Source organism: Camelina sativa, chromosome 14 (assembly GCF_030686135.1).
Source record: "Camelina sativa cultivar CO46 ecotype springtype chromosome 14, ASM3068613v1".
In the NCBI taxonomy this organism is placed as follows: domain Eukaryota; kingdom Viridiplantae; phylum Streptophyta; class Magnoliopsida; order Brassicales; family Brassicaceae; genus Camelina; species Camelina sativa.
In genome coordinates this window covers 12587274-12602844 of record NC_141893.1, presented here as the reverse complement: position 1 = coordinate 12602844, position 15571 = coordinate 12587274, and the positions used below count along the sequence as shown (strand labels likewise).

At 35.2% G+C, this 15571-nt stretch overlaps 2 protein-coding genes and 1 pseudogene across 4 annotated transcripts; 2 read left to right on the top strand and 1 right to left on the bottom strand.

Moving 5' to 3' along the window:
• Positions 1–189: 189 nt before the first annotated feature.
• On the top strand, positions 190–3806 carry LOC104743572 (putative UPF0725 protein At1g28500; annotated as a pseudogene).
• Positions 3807–4629: 823 nt separating this feature from the next.
• LOC104741389 (uncharacterized) lies at positions 4630–10337 on the bottom strand. Of its 3 annotated transcripts, none has more exons than XM_010462246.3 (7): positions 9910–10337; positions 9176–9517; positions 8939–9035; positions 8517–8634; positions 7686–8417; positions 5461–7315; positions 4630–5340 (listed from the first exon to the last, which is right to left on the bottom strand). In XM_010462246.3, the coding sequence occupies exons 2-7, from the start codon at positions 9369–9371 to the stop codon at positions 4889–4891; spliced, it is 3450 nt and encodes a 1149-aa protein (XP_010460548.1). In that variant the 5' UTR covers positions 9372–9517; positions 9910–10337; the 3' UTR covers positions 4630–4888. The 3 variants fall into 3 exon arrangements, with proteins under 3 accessions (XP_010460548.1, XP_010460547.1, XP_010460549.1); XM_010462245.3 differs by having other exon boundaries at positions 9783–10315; XM_010462247.3 differs by having other exon boundaries at positions 9852–10299.
• Positions 10338–11255: 918 nt separating this feature from the next.
• On the top strand, positions 11256–12958 carry LOC104741388 (uncharacterized). Its single transcript, XM_010462244.3, has 2 exons — positions 11256–11460; positions 11553–12958. Exon 2 carries the CDS (start codon positions 11592–11594, stop codon positions 12912–12914), a length of 1323 nt encoding a protein of 440 aa, XP_010460546.1. The 5' UTR covers positions 11256–11460; positions 11553–11591; the 3' UTR covers positions 12915–12958.
• Positions 12959–15571: the final 2613 nt, after the last annotated feature.

The following is a 15571-nucleotide window of genomic DNA, read 5'->3' as shown; positions in this document are numbered from 1 at the left end:
TGGGATTGCTACCTAAACTGATTAGTGTATATATTGTTAGATCTAGGGTTATATATATATATATATATATATATATCGCTTTTACGAAAGGCTAACTCTGATTAATTACATTGATGATTGATGATGGGGGGTCTTCTTTAATTAGGGTTTGATATCGATGAGTATCGAAGTCCAGTAGTACTTAGGAGAATGCTTCCCTTCCACTGTGGACCCCAAGGTATTCGTCATACTACTTATAAGCTCTTGCTCGAGCGTTATGCTTTGTTGGGCCTTCATATTTTGCAGGTAATATTCATTATTCAATAACTATTCTTTCTCTCTCTACCTCTATATCTATAATTCTATCTATATTATTATTTTTGAAGTATATTTTGTGTTATGCCCTCGAAATTTTTGTTATTTAATTTGTTTTATTTACAATATTAACTCCTAACTATTTTCCTAAAATAATAATTCCTGAAAATTCATTTAATGGAACTATTTAAATTGACCTAATTTGATACATTTATTGTCATAGATAGCTTTATGGCAACATCTCTACACATTAAATTTTTAATCCCATAAAAATCTTCAAACCTATTTTAATAGATCTTTAGAGACTATATGATCTCTTAAATTTAAATGACACAGCCGAGTTTGAGTAACAAATGATTACAATCGCAATAATTATTATAACGTTAATAAAGTGGACAATTTTTGGATTCACCCCTAGGGGTGAACCTTTCTTATTCACCCTCTCTTACTTAAGGAAACAAATTATTGATTAAGAAAACAAATTCTGTATATCAATTAATTTTAAAATTATTAATTCTAAACATTATATTATAGTTTTAAATTATAACATCTAAACCCAAATCACTCTTTTTATAAACCAAAATTAAAATATAAACCCTAACCACTATTTTATAAACCCAAACCGACATATAATTTTGCTTAATTTTAAAATATAAACCTTAACCACTTTTTTGTAAACCCAAACCGACATATAATTTTGCTTAATTTTAAAATATAAACCCTAACCACTATTTTATAAACCCAAACCGATATATAATTTTGCTTAATTTTAAAATCTAAAACCCTAACCACTCTTTTGTAAACCCAAACTGACTTATAATTTTGCTTAATTTTAAAATCTAAACCCTAACCACTCTTATGTAAACCCAAACTGACATATAATTTTGCTTAATTTTAAAATCTAAACCCTAACCACTCTTTTGTAAACCCAAACCGACATATAATTTTTCTTAATTTTAAAATCTAAATCCTAACCACTCTTTTGTAAACCCAAACCGACATATAATTTCGTTTAATTATAAAATCTAAACCCTAAACTCTAACAACTCTTTTGTAAACCCAAATCGACATATAATTTCATTTAATTATAAAATTTATACCCTAAACTCTAACCACTCTTTTGTAAATCCAAAACGACATATAATTTTGTTTAATTGTAAAAACTAAACCCTAACCACTATTTTGTAAACCCAAACCGTCATATGATTTCGTTTAATTGTAAAATCTAAACTCTAATCGTTATTTTATAAACCTAAACCAACATCATTTCCTTAATAAAAAATCTACATAATCGGTTTCCTTAACTTGTTTCGTCTTTTTATTTTAATTTTTGATTTATTTTATAAATATGATATGACATCGCAGTTTGTTGTATTTTGATTGGTTAATTAAGAGGGAGTGAATAAGAGTGGTTCACCCCCAAGAATTTTTCTAATAAGACGAGGTGAATTTTTGCTACCTAAACTGATTAGTGTATATATTGTTAGATCTAGGGTTATATATATATATATATATATATATATCGCTTTTAGGAAAGGCTAACTCTGATTAATTACATTGATGATTGATGATGGGGGGTCTTCTTTAATTAGGGTTTTGATATCGATGAGTATCGAAGTCCAGTAGTACTTAGGAGAATGCTTCCCTTCCACTGTGGACCCCAAGGTATTCGTCATACTACTTATAAGCTCTTGCTCGAGCGTTATGCTTTGTTGGGCCTTCATATTTTGCAGGTAATATTCATTATTCAATAACTATTCTTTCTCTCTCTCTACCTCTATATCTATAATTCTATCTATATTATTATTTTTGAAGTATATTTTGCGTTATGCCTTTGAAGTTTTGGTTATTTAATTTGTTTTATTTACAACATTAAAACCACTAATATGAAGGTTTTGAAACACGGGTTAAACCACTAATATGACGGTTTTGTTGTTATATAGCGGGACATGTTATTAACATGACAGTTTGAATTAACATTAGTATAAATATAAAATATTATTAATTCGGTTTTGAAACACGGGTTAAATCTTCCTTTAATTATTTGGTCAATACCACTAATATAAGAATATTAGACATATTAAATCAGGGTAATTTAACTTAAAATTTGTAAAACAATTAAATCATTAGTAAAATTGTGATTTAATCCGACAATAGCTTATAATTAAATTACATATTTATGTATTTATTTCCCCTATTATTGTTATAATAATTGATAATCCAAACAAAATTATTATTTAGTTAAACAAAACAAACTAAATATAAAAAACAAAAACAAAATTAAAATGTTATTATTTTTTAAAAAATTGTTTCGTGGTGTACCGCGGGTTAAAATCTGGTATATATATATTTGGTGCTTCATCAACATGTCCTGTGTTATACCACATCCAAGAATTTAAACTCTCTCTTAGAATTCATCTGATCTCTCAGGGGACAAATTTCAAGCTGGATGCCGTACAGAAAGGCATCACGACAATGAGCTTTGTGTCTTCCTACTACTTTACTCTTCTTGCACACGATCCAGCAGCTATCCCTCCATTCCAGCAAACCTTTCAGGTTAAAGTTGATGAAATGGAACTTCACAGTTATGGATTTGGCCGTTTCTATTGCTAGACCGAAAAAAGTAGTAGTCCAAAATCAAGATGAAGGTGACTAATATAATTGTGGTGCAATAATTTTTTTGTTTTTTTGTTTTAAATACAAGTGATCAAGAGAGTACTATAAAATCAAATCTCACTTGCTGATTAATAATGTTGCATAGCGGCAGTGACCCCCAAGGAGCCCTTCATACCTCACTTTCATGGTAGCGCAGTGTCAGTGTCAGATGGTGTCATCGTCTTCCAAGGTAGATTGCCTGATTGGCCTTCGGATCATGCTTTGAATGATGATAGAAACCGGTTTTACGTGGTACGTAAGATTTTTTTATTATTACTAAGAAACACACAGCATGATCATTTTAATCATTTTAAGCAGTAGTGCTGATCACATATTTTTCATGTTTTAATTTTGCAGCTCAAGGAATCAGAGTGGCAAACCACTGATTGGATTTCTCTCTATTTGGAACTTTTGATCTGTGCAACTGATAGAGGGATGTTTGGTGTAAGTAATTTTCTCTTTGCATAACAATGACATACCATATATATGACTGTTGGTAATAAATTATTAACGATCACCAAAACTGTTAATGTTGCTTGCAGATGATATTGCAGACTGGTCTGCCCAAGCTTCAGATTCTGAAAGTTGTGATAGAAATTGAGGAAGAAGATCAGAAGCCCCCGGATGAGAGACTCAATGCCAGAAGGGCACATGTCTACATTACTTTTAAGGGCTTGGCCAAGTCCCCATGGATTGCTGATCATGAGATTGGTGACCATGTTGAACGCAAAGCTATCATTAGAAGAGTCATCGATGCGCATTCGGGATGTTTGACTCTCAAGGGTTCTTTTTGGAGTGATAAAGATGCCGAGCATCGTTCTAAGAGACTCCGGACTGGAGATCCAAAAAGATGTTGATCAGATAATATATATATATATATACATATATGTTGTGCGTTTGAACTGTTTTAGGTGAATTTGTTTTCGTGTCGTGTGTGTTTTGAATACAAGGAAGTGTTAATTTATTAGCGTATATGTATGCGTGTGTGCATTAATCGTGGGGATGATTCAGTAGTTCTCCTTTTCCTTTCCCATTTTGGTCCCTACATCTGGACACCAGGCCTGCCGTTGAAAGGAGGAACCCTTTTAATTCAGTTCTAACTTGTCTGAGGACATCAAAGGGACTAACGCCCAGTGTTCTCGGAAACCATCCCTAGAGGTCTCAAAAACGCCCATGGCTGTCTGACTAATGACAAGATCCATTTGAAGATGTTGATCAGATAATATATCTATCTTGTGCGTTTGAACTGTTTTAGGTGAATTTGGTTTTGAATACAAGTTATTAACGTACGTATGTGTGTGCATTAATAAGGGGATGATTTGGTTCTCCTTGCAAACACAACCAAACAATAAAAAAATGATTTTTTATATGTTCTATTTGAAGATGTTGATCAGATAATATAAGTTATATATCTTGTGTTTGAACTGTTTAGGTGAATTTGTTTTTGTGTGGTGTGTATGTATGTACTGATGCTCTTAGTTTTCCTTTTCCTTTCCCATTTTGGTCCCTACTCGCAAACATCTGAACGCTAGTAATCCATCATAATATAGTGCAAGTGCAAATAAAGATTATGGATTTATTTGTGAAATCCCTATATTGAATGTGTGTGTCATATGCAAAACACAAACAAAGATAATATATACCATTCATATGAAGGAACAAACAGCGTCCATATAAGAGTTTTTATTGGTACACATAATCAAGATAATAATAATCAAATCAAAACAAAAACTTTACAATTCATGCCACTAACCGGCAACCCAAATCGTGTTTATCCCTCTCTCACAAATTAGCTGCAACAAACGTAAATACCTCTAAATCTTACAAAAGAAACACAAACAAAACCGAAACAACAACAAAAAGAAACAACCACAAACTTTATAAACAAACAAACATAAAAATTTACTAGGTAAAAAAAATTATGAAAGAGTGAATCATATCACATTATTGAGCAATTGCATTTGGACTCCAGCTTAGGCGGAGGTTTCAAATTCGCTCCTTTACCAGGAGGAACTCCTACGTTCCGTATCATCACTGCTTCACCTGCATTTTCATCATTCTCTATTTCAACTACTTGTGTTTTCTCCTCTGTTTCCGTTTGTTTCCGACTTGCTTTTGCGGATTTGGCATTCTTTTTCTTCGCCTTCGTTCCACCGCCAAGTCCATAACTACTCCTGTTCGCATTCGACTTCCCAAGTACTGTCACTGTTGGATGCAACATTTCTTCTTCATCTGGCACATCCTTTGCTTTATCCACTGCTAATGTTGCTGCCTGGTACACTATATCATGAACGATGGAGCTGCAGAACAGTATTGTATCAGTGGCTTCTTCCAGCGTGAGGCTCCTCGGCTCTTTTCCACCGGGACACTCCACACGCACGGTCGACTCGTCTACAGAGACCAGAAAAAACCATGTCTAAACTTACGCAAGGTTGTAAGAAAATATACGTAACAAACGACAGTAAAAGCACAGTGAGATGCCAGTATCAGATGAGAAAGCTGAGTAATTACCTAAAATTTCATTTGCGGGAACCAAGGAGTTGTGGTGGTCCACAGAAGGATGTGCCATACTCTTTTCTGAGCAGTCATCCACTGCATTTAGGTTACATCCTGACTCGGGAACTTCATCATGAACCCCTACACTAGGTGTCTCGGATCTACAACTCTCAAGTTCTATGTCTAAGGCTGTTGTGGTGGATGAACCGTGTGGAATTTCGTTTCCATCCTTTTCTTGTAGCCTAGAGTGATCATTCAAAGAGCTGTCATCAGTGATAATTGATGCTCCTAAATCCGATATGCTCCTCACATGTGCCGGTGACTCTCTTGTCTCCACAGTATTGGCTACATCATCTCCATTTTCAGAACATCCATTGTCATTTACCACCGGATTCTGCTCTGCCAGATCACCAACTTCATTGGCGGAAATACCAACTAATCCAACGCTTTCACCGAAATCAGCATTCATCACATTGGTTTCTTTACACTCCGAATCTTGGATTTCAGAGTGAGATTCTTTGTGAGTTTCATCTTGCGTACATGTCATTTGGGCAGTACACACTTCAAAACTGTCCTCTGGCATGACATTTAGAGCCTGCAAAGCGTGACTTGACATGCCAGATGATGATGACATGGTGCTTAGGGACTTGGAGTTGGTATCGTACCTATGAGTTTCCAAGTCAAGTGTACTACCGCTTCGTTGTCGTATATGGCTTCCCTTTCTTATAGAGGAACCGTAATCCCAGGATGACGATGCGGAAGCAGTTTCTGTGGAGCTTCTAAGACTAATACTTCTATCCCTTAAATAAGAAAAGCCCTCATATGATCTGGTGAAACAACTAGAGGTGTTAGCTTGAACAACAGGTGACTTCATACTGACCGATCTCTTTATAAGCAAAGGAACGTCTCCACGTCCTGAAGATTCAATCTTAACATCATGATGCTTATCAGAAAGCTGAGCTTGAGAATCTTTTGTGCCTATACTCAATAGACCATTAGAAGACTGAGTTCCATCCTGGTAATTGGGCGTATCCACATTTTGCTCTTCCAAAGCCCTGGAAATAGAGCTCTCGTGCAGATGATATTGTTCTTGCTCATAGGAATTATCACACTGCTCAATCTTTTCTCGTGTCTCCATCATCTCTGCCTCAACCATAACAGCAGGCAGCGATTCTAGCACATTTATCACAGGAATATTTTCAACATATAACTTGTTTTCATTAACAATATCCTCAGACTGCTTTGGGGAATTATCATTAAGCGCTCTTGTTGTTCCAGGGGAACCTGTTTCCGCGAAAATGTGTTCCTCCCTGCACTCTGGACAAATATTTATCTCGCTTATCGTTGCTTCAGTAGCCCGATAGTGAGAACCACATCTAACACAGACCTCCGTAGTTTCAAGAGCGACCCCTTCTAAAAATTCACTGCCTACATGAAGACTACCATGAGTCGAACTGTTTTCAACATCAAAATCATGGTGGCTGACCTCCTCATTCCCGCTAGACTCACATTCAACAGCATAACCTTGATCCATATCACCAACTTGATCACTGAAAGAACTCTCATGACTCTCATGTCTACTACTTTCATTTGATAAATTTACCATGCCAAAGGCAGTACTTTCTCCATGTTTATCCGGAAAAGCCAAATTCTCAACTTCAGATTGGAATACAGGGACTGGATCATTCCCTTTAGTGTCTGGCATGAATCCTGTAACTTGGCCAGAACTTGAGTTGCTCCCCACTGTTGCAGTAGAATGTCTTAACATAATGTGATGGTAAGACGAACTACTTTTCCCAGAATAAATGCCTGTGCTAGGAAGGCTAGAAGCAAGAGGCCTAAACATGCTATGATGGCTTTTAGGATGATCCTGCAGGAAAAATGTAGATCATGAATAAAGTTTCACATATCTTTGCAGATTCAATAAGGAGAAATTACCAGAATTACTATTGAAGTTAATGTATGCTATCTATAATCCAGGCAGGAGAGACTTGGACTCTATAGAATGTAACAGAAAACAAATGTGACCTAAGTTACAAGCTATTTTTGTGGTAGATATGAAAGACTTGACAACAATGTTCTTTGATATGTTCTCGTAGACTGCTGGTTCTATGTTAGACAACTAAGCCAGGGGTGCAAACATGTTGATACAAGTAGAGTAAAACATGAACTTTTAGAAGGTAATGAAAAATCATAGAATCGTGGACTAAAACAAAAATGGTATGCTGCTTAAAATGTACCATGGGACGAAGAGCAGACTCAAACGGCCTTCTCGGTGCTGAACCAGGTGACAGTAACTTTGAAGATCTAGAAGTTCTACTATTTGGAGAAAGGCTAGCTCTTTTTGAAACTGCACGGTCTGAGCCACCTACAGGAATAGACTGTAAAGAATGAAGATCATCATCTCCAGATGATGCTACAGAGCCTTTACTATGAGAACTAAACCGATCACGCTCATGACTGTGAGATGAACTGACACTTCTGGAAGCACTAGGAGAAACAGATTTTCTGCTGCGTGTTGAAACTGCATCCCTGCCATTTCTGGATGCTGGCGAAGAACCTCTTACATAGGATGCTGGTCGATCACCCAAAGAAGTTCGGAGATTTGGTGGCGCATCCAAGGAGAAACCAGGAATGTTTGACTGCCACACTTTTATTTTAGGTGAAGGAGAGTTGCCTCGACTAGAACTCACAGGAGAAGTTCCCCTGACAGCTGGCAACGCCGTGGTAGTTGACCCAGTGCTCATCTTTCGTGAAGTTGGGGTCGGGGATCTTGATACAGGTCCTGAAGGTTTCCCTGGAGTAGGAGAAATCCTCCTAACTGGGGTAGCTGATCGTCGACCAGATGCTGGACTAGGATGGCGTGCTGAAGATGGCCTTCCCCTTATCTGCTGCATATTGTCAGCTCGAGGTGATGTGCTTAAGCGATTTGGGCTTGCACTGCCCTTACTACTACCGCGACTCTTCTCCATCTACAAATACACATAGTAAATTAAGAAGTGCAACAAGATCTGATTGGAGATCTACAATGTTATACATAGAATATAATTCAATTTAGTATAGATGGATACCGTGGATGATCTAGATAATGTGATCTGACTCTGTGGTCTCCCTCTTCGCACAACACTAGCTGCTGGGGGTTGGTCATCCAATGAAGGAAAAAGTGGTGTGTCTGGAGGCGTCAGCAACCTTTCATTGGTAATCCAGTAAGCTTTGTAAGACCACGAGTGGAAACAATAGGAGAATTATAGGCATCCAAAAGAGTAAAATACAGATTACTACAGTTGTTGACAAAAATAGTTATAGTAACGCCAACAAGAAGTTTATGGAATCAGAAGCTGGAGAAGCAAATGTCTTTGAGAATTATTAAAAGTAAGGAAGATATCCAATTCAAATTCAATCTCGACTGTGCTTATAGATAATTATACAGATTTGTCAAAACAATGAACCAGAAAGAAAATAAGAAACGATCCAAGTTAAATAAGAAAGGTACCAATCATAGTCATTCTTATCTCCCTCTGCAGTGAGCAATCTGCTACTCTCTCCTTGAACAGGGATGGTGAACTCCGAAAAGTGCTTCAACTTTGTAGCTGAAGATAAAATGTCCAAAATAGAAGGATAAAAAAAAGTTAAGAATCATGATGACAGTCAGATGACTGGAGCAAGAAACAATCTCTAAGTCCAATCATCTCCTTAAACAACGCTGCCAATAAAGAAAAAAAAAGCTTACAAAATGCATCTTCAAGATCATCAGATGACTGAAGCAAGAAACTATCTCTTTCTTTGTCTTGCATCTCACTAAACAAGGCAAGATCGTCGTCTTTATCTCTGAACAGTATCCCATACTCAATGCTGTGGCCTCGTCTGTGTTTCTTCCCAGGAAGTTCCCTCCCAGGAGAGCATCTCAATGCCGGGGAAGGAGGCATCGCTACTATCCTACCTAATGAAGACTCAAACAAAACGCTAGCCCGGTAAGACCACAATCCACTTCTGGCCAATAGGAGCGTCTTATCCGATCACATATGAATCCAAACATATATCTCTGAAACTCAACGGTCTTAAACTGAACCACCTGAAAAGAATCAATAGTCAATTCAACTAAAGGATAATTCATAAAATGGGATCAGCTTCTGAAGACACAAAGTCAAATCTCAACACAAAAACCCAGAAGTAACCTAAAGACCCAAATTTTTTTTTTCTGCACAATTTAAAATCAACTCCGTAACAGAGTAAGACTGTTCTATAATAGAAACCCTAGTTCTAATCCTTCAATAACTTGCTCTAATTGCAACTGGAACTTGCCAATTTCTACCCATTTGCAAAAGCTTGAAACTTACCAAAAGTAACCAGACGCCTCTTCAGAAAAAAAAAAAAAAAAAGAAAGATCTCGGCCTAAAGGATCAAACCCAGTTCCTCAAAAAAGGTCGAAACTTGAGAACAAGGAAGAAGCTTAATTCCCCGTACAGATCAAAAGAGCAGAGACCCAAGTGAGATCGATTCCATTGCTCTCTCTCTCTCTTCCTCAGTGAAGAAAAATGTTAAAATTGGTATAGCATTTTACTTTGCTTCTTCAGAAAGAAGCACCAAATCTTCGATTCCTTGCCTCCCTTCTCTTGTTTCTGAGAACTGTCAGATTTGCTTCTTTGCACCGCAACAAAGCTGCTACTTAGCTAAATCTCTCCTCTTTCTCTCTTTCTCTCTTTCTCTCTCTCTGTATGATTCTTCAGAGTTCTCTTTTCTCGAGCTTTTTTGGGGCTTTTGTGTTTATGTGATCGTAATTACTTCTGGAAACCGTGACCGAAGCTCTGATTAAAGGCAGAGCCTTTGGATGCAGACAAAAGAGCTCATTCTGATAACTCTTTTCTTTTTCAACGTTTACCATTCAAGTCCCTAACTTAGTAATTTTTCCTAAATTGTACTTCACGCTACTAAAATGTTTATAAATAACCCTAATTGTATAACGTGAGGATTAATATTAATTTATTTTAACTTTTACTAGTAAAAACAATATGAATATTATTATTATATTGTTTTCAACAATATCTATGCTAATTTTGCTATATTGTTGATTATTATATAGTAAGATGATTATTAGTATTATTATTTTGTTGAATAGAAATATGAACATTTTAATATGCAGAGTTGGTGTGTGATGAAGAGAGACTTCATCATTAACGTATCTATGCTTTCTGATTCGGAGGTATTTTTCTAATATTAAATATATATTTTTTTTTTAGAATTTGTTTTCCTATATTCAAACAAGTGGGATTTTTAATGTATATTTGTAAAGTTTGGGGCTTTTCTCAAACAAATGCAAGAATGGAGTTACCTTTTCGATGGAACATTTTTTTGTTTTCAGGTGGCTTAAATTTTCGTCCAGTTATAATAATTTATGTTTCACGTAAATTATAAAACGAACGGACTTCAATTAATAAGGTCAAGATTCACTATTACGCAATTATGGATCTTATCTCTTTTATTATTGGTCCTAATAATGGCGGCATTCTAACTAATTATGTACTTAAAAATTAACAGTTGGTGTTACCAGCATTATGCACGGACTTTAACTTTAGAAGTAAAAAAAACAAATAAATATCTGATATTGATGTAGTTTAACATCAAAACTTAGTGCAGGTAAAATATTCTAGACGATTAAAAAGATAAATTACGATGATTAGTTCTTAGTTCTTACTAGTGTTATTTATTTTATCTTATTTTGGTATTTGTTAATTATTTTGCTTATGTGTGAAAAAAAAAATTGCTTATGCATGTGAGAAAATTTAATATGTTCTCACAATAATGTGATAAACAGGAAAAAAAATTATAAATTCTTTTTCGAAATCTCTTGCTTGAAATATGTTATTAAGACCGAAATATGTACACTGACGCTTGAAAAAAACGTTTCTAAACCTCCCAGGCACTAATATCGAGACTCCTTTCTTAGACATGTGTTCCGACGCCGGTGAAGCTTCTGCTCACCGGCATCGGGAGATTCCGACCATGCTCTCTCAGTCGGTTTGTTCTCTTTCTAGTGTTCAGTCTTCTTCCTTTTGTCTTCTTGCTTTTTCGCCCCTTTTAAAATCTTGTTTAACCCTTTCAAACCCTAGATCAATGGCTAAATCGTCAAATAAAAATAAAGGAGACAAATGGTGTCCGGCGTTGCCCATGCCACATCTTTGCGGAAGTCAGTCCTGATTGAGTTAATATTTCACCAAACGGAGATCTTACTTATCCACGAAGAATTATCCCATCGAGTCTCGACTGATGGAGATCCTCTTCCTTGGGATACGACCTCTCCAACCGAATCGGCTGATTTTCTCTGGTTCTCCTCCTCTGCTCCACGATTAGGCCAAAACCACCAATCATTACTTTCACCCTCATCGGAGATATATGCATCAATGACAAACTTTACTTCGTCTCCGATCAGCGGCCGCCGCTCTGTAAAGTGTCCTCTGCCAGTGATAAGGAAACTAGGGTTCTCACTGGTGGACCTCTCAAACCTCGGCCCATTAAAGTGTCAAAAGCCCAACATGGGAAAATCTGACTCATCTTCCGTTTTGCAAAAGCCCAGGTTTAACCGTAACTTCTCTTTACTCATCTTTCCTCATCTCTTGAGATTTGCTCTGGCACACCCAGAAATGAGTGATAAAACGTGCTGTAAGGCTATAGAGTTGTTTTGGCTGCATGTAAACCCTGTTAGAATCCTGGTATTAGATTCACCTAGGCTTTGCAAGCATGATGTTAGAAGGCTGATTTGGACCGGTATTATGATCTCACCTCCATGGAGATGGGGTTACCGGAATCCTTTCAAACCTCTTACTCTATCCCAATTAAGTCCTGAGCTAAACCGTTTACTACCTTGCTTCAGAAGGGCCACTTACTTTGAAAGTAAAAGTCTGAAGAAGATCGGCATTATGATTTCCTCTCCAAAGAGAGGAAGTTACCGAAGCTTCCTCAAGACTTTCTATCCATATCCCCTGGTTATCGATTCTTCCCTTGTACAATTTATCAGTTTCAGGGATATTGGCTTCATCCCCCAAAAATTGCAGAGTATTGGCATTATGACCACTGCTCCAAGGAGTGGTGGTTACCAACAACTCTTCAAACAAACCTGTTCAGATCATAGAACCTCCAACAACCCCTTCTCTGCCGCTGTACAGACCAGTCCATCTAATCTCATGCCAGCGAGACGCTTGGCCTTGGAAACTTCGTTAACGTCACTCAGTCTGATGATAGTGACCATGAACTCGTCCAACGGCCTGTCCGTGGATGACCTGTCGATGAACCGTGTGATCACTTGCACCACTTTGCTTCTTAGCTTTGGTACCCAAGCTCCCATGGAATCTTTCTCGACTTATTTGAACTACCTTTGTGTAGTGTCTCCCTTTTCCTTTATGTTGTTGTGCTTTGTGTTAAGCTTCTCTACCTATGCACCTATGGCTTGTATGAACTCTGTTATGTTTGATTGAATGAAAGCAACCTTGTGTGACAAAAAAAAAAAAAAAGAGAAAAAGACCGTGTACACACATATATATATAGAAACAAAATCCCAAGTCTAAAACCATATATGATATCCATCATATAAACTTAAGATGAATTCGGAATTCGGATGACTGTTTTTAGAAAACATTTTGCATAATAAAAGTTGAGTTTGTTGTCTGTGTGTTTTCAAAAAATTTGACTGTGGTTGCTTTAAATCAAGCAATGTCGTTTTGACTTTAAGAGACATGAGAAAAGATGGGATTCCTCGTAAAAATTTGTAGTTTAACAACAACAAAGGAAGAAGAAAAGTCGAGTCTCTCCCACCGTCCATCTCTATGTATCTAGAATTCGATCTTCAAAATCACCACTAGCAATTTCCCTTTTCAATGGGATATGATTCCAAAAAGTGCAAGTAACAGGTGGCCGAACCTGAAAAATATGTTTGTACACTGATATATTTGAAAAAGCCATATTGAATTTAAACACAAAGTTGCAAACAATATTAAGATTTTAAATAACTCGTATGCTGATAAATTCTAAAATAGGAAGAACAGACTATACACCAAAATTCAAATAGTATATAATAATTAAATATATATATACTAAGTTACTAACTAACGTTTGATATAGTGCCAAAAAATTTATAACTATTATATTCTGACTGATCGATAAAAACCTGCGTAAAAATCCAGTTCGGTTTTATATTTTCTGGTCATGGTTTTCTTTGTCCACTTATCGACATTAGAGTAATAAACGACGAGAGTTGATGATGACCATAAAACAAAATGTTTTTAACGCTTACTCAATACAAGTCTTTTTGTTTTTAACGTACTAACTACGGAAGTCTTACACAACCTATGCATAAGTATAACCGGGTCGGATACTCTTGGTTTATTTGCCGACAAGCGGGTCGGATCTAAAAAGTCGACACGATCGCGATGGTAATAGGGTATTATTATGACCGTAAGACAATCCACTTAATGATTAAGCTTAGCTAGTTGTTAAAACAAACATATATACTATAGTATTAAAAAACATATTTGATCTCTTATAAATATATTAATTATTGTTAAATTAAGGTGACAAATGATTGTCTCTGGCAATTCGAATGGTGTTAGTTGGCAAATGTATGTTTCAATCATGTGACTACCTCTCTTTGTTGAGATGTCAACTTTGTTTTTTTAGTTTGGTTTTATTTTATTTTCTCCTGAAACACGAATTAGATATATATTTGCATTTTGTCGCTTTGGTGATCACTATAATGACGTGCCATATAACTTGGCTTATCATATACTAATATGTTTGGGGCCTTTTGGGCTGATCTGGCTTTCTTCGTCTCAACGAGACTTATTACTCAACAAATTTCACATTGCTAAATTTAGACATTTAAAAAAGAAAAAGAAAAACATACAAAAACAATACACTAGAATCTCTATAAATTAATACTCTTTAAATTAATACTTTCTATAAATTAATAAAATTTTCCAATTTCAAGTTGGACCAATATAAAAATTGACACATTTCGATAAAATAATAAGATAATAATTTTTTTGAAAATCCTATGTAAAAATATGGTCTCATCAATATCATAAATTAAAAATCAAATAAACTAATATATATATATATATATATTATATACATATATATTTAAAAAAATCTAGTAAAATATGTCTTTATTGTTGTTTGCATATTTTTGAATTTACATGATTGTTGGAACTCATCTCTAATCTTTTTTCATTGTTGTCTTCTCAAATTTACATAATTGCTGGCCGCAATATCTTTTTCGACTACCATGAAGAATAGTAGTAAAAATTTCTTCTAAACTCTAAACTTCTAACATTTATCATTTTTTACCTAGATAATATAGTAAACAATTGACAATCATCATATTACGATAACCAAAATCATAAATTAAGAAAATTGTTTAAAAATGTGAATGATAAAAAAAGTATTTTATTTTGTAATAGAAAATTTTCAAAATTATTAAAATGAAAAAATCTCTTCATAAATTAATATTTTATTAATTTATCGATAAATTAATATTTTATTAATTTATCGATAAATTAAAACTTCTTTAAATTAATAAAATTTCATGGTCCCGACTTTATTAATTTTCAATGGGCTAACTTAACGAATTCGATTGGATTGTTTTAGTCTAGTCCTTCCGCTCAATGTATTATTGAATTCATACCTAGTTTGATTGATTGAGAGTAGGCTTTTTTCGTTCGTGAGCACGAAAATGTTTGGGTTTCGTTCGTGACCTCATTGTTCCATCATTCTTTCTATTTGTCAGCCTAGACTGCATGATTGCTTCAGTTTGAAGTCTGAACACATACAAGACATACTTAACCTTTTTTTTGTTGACAGTATTTTTTCTGGCATATATTGTTTCACAAAATCGTTAGTTTTGTTATATATTGTTTTACAAATATTTTTTTTGAAAATTCATAAGAACCCTATTTAGAATTCTACCATTGTAGAGAAAAAAAGAAAGAAGTTCTTAAATTAAGAAAAATCAAAATTTATTTTTTTTAAAAAAAATTTTAAAACCCCTATTATGAATTCTACCATTGAAGATGGTCTTACTTGTAAAACCCCTAGAGAGGAAGAGGGTTAAAAATCTCATGTTTAAACGACTCTGAAT

Excerpts from the sequence above, each read along its gene's own strand:
- LOC104741389 (XM_010462246.3), bottom strand. The coding sequence starts at position 9,371 with ATGCCTCCTTCCCCGGCATTGAGATGCTCTCCTGGGAGGGAACTTCCT. Across the intron at positions 9,036-9,175 it reads TGATCTTGAAGATGCATTTT|CTACAAAGTTGAAGCACTTT; the intron begins GTAAGCTTTTTT and ends TTTTATCTTCAG. Across the intron at positions 8,418-8,516 it reads CATTATCTAGATCATCCACG|ATGGAGAAGAGTCGCGGTAG; the intron begins GTATCCATCTAT and ends GTGTATTTGTAG.
- LOC104741388 (XM_010462244.3), top strand. The coding sequence starts at position 11,592 with ATGGTGTCCGGCGTTGCCCATGCCACATCTTTGCGGAAGTCAGTCCTG.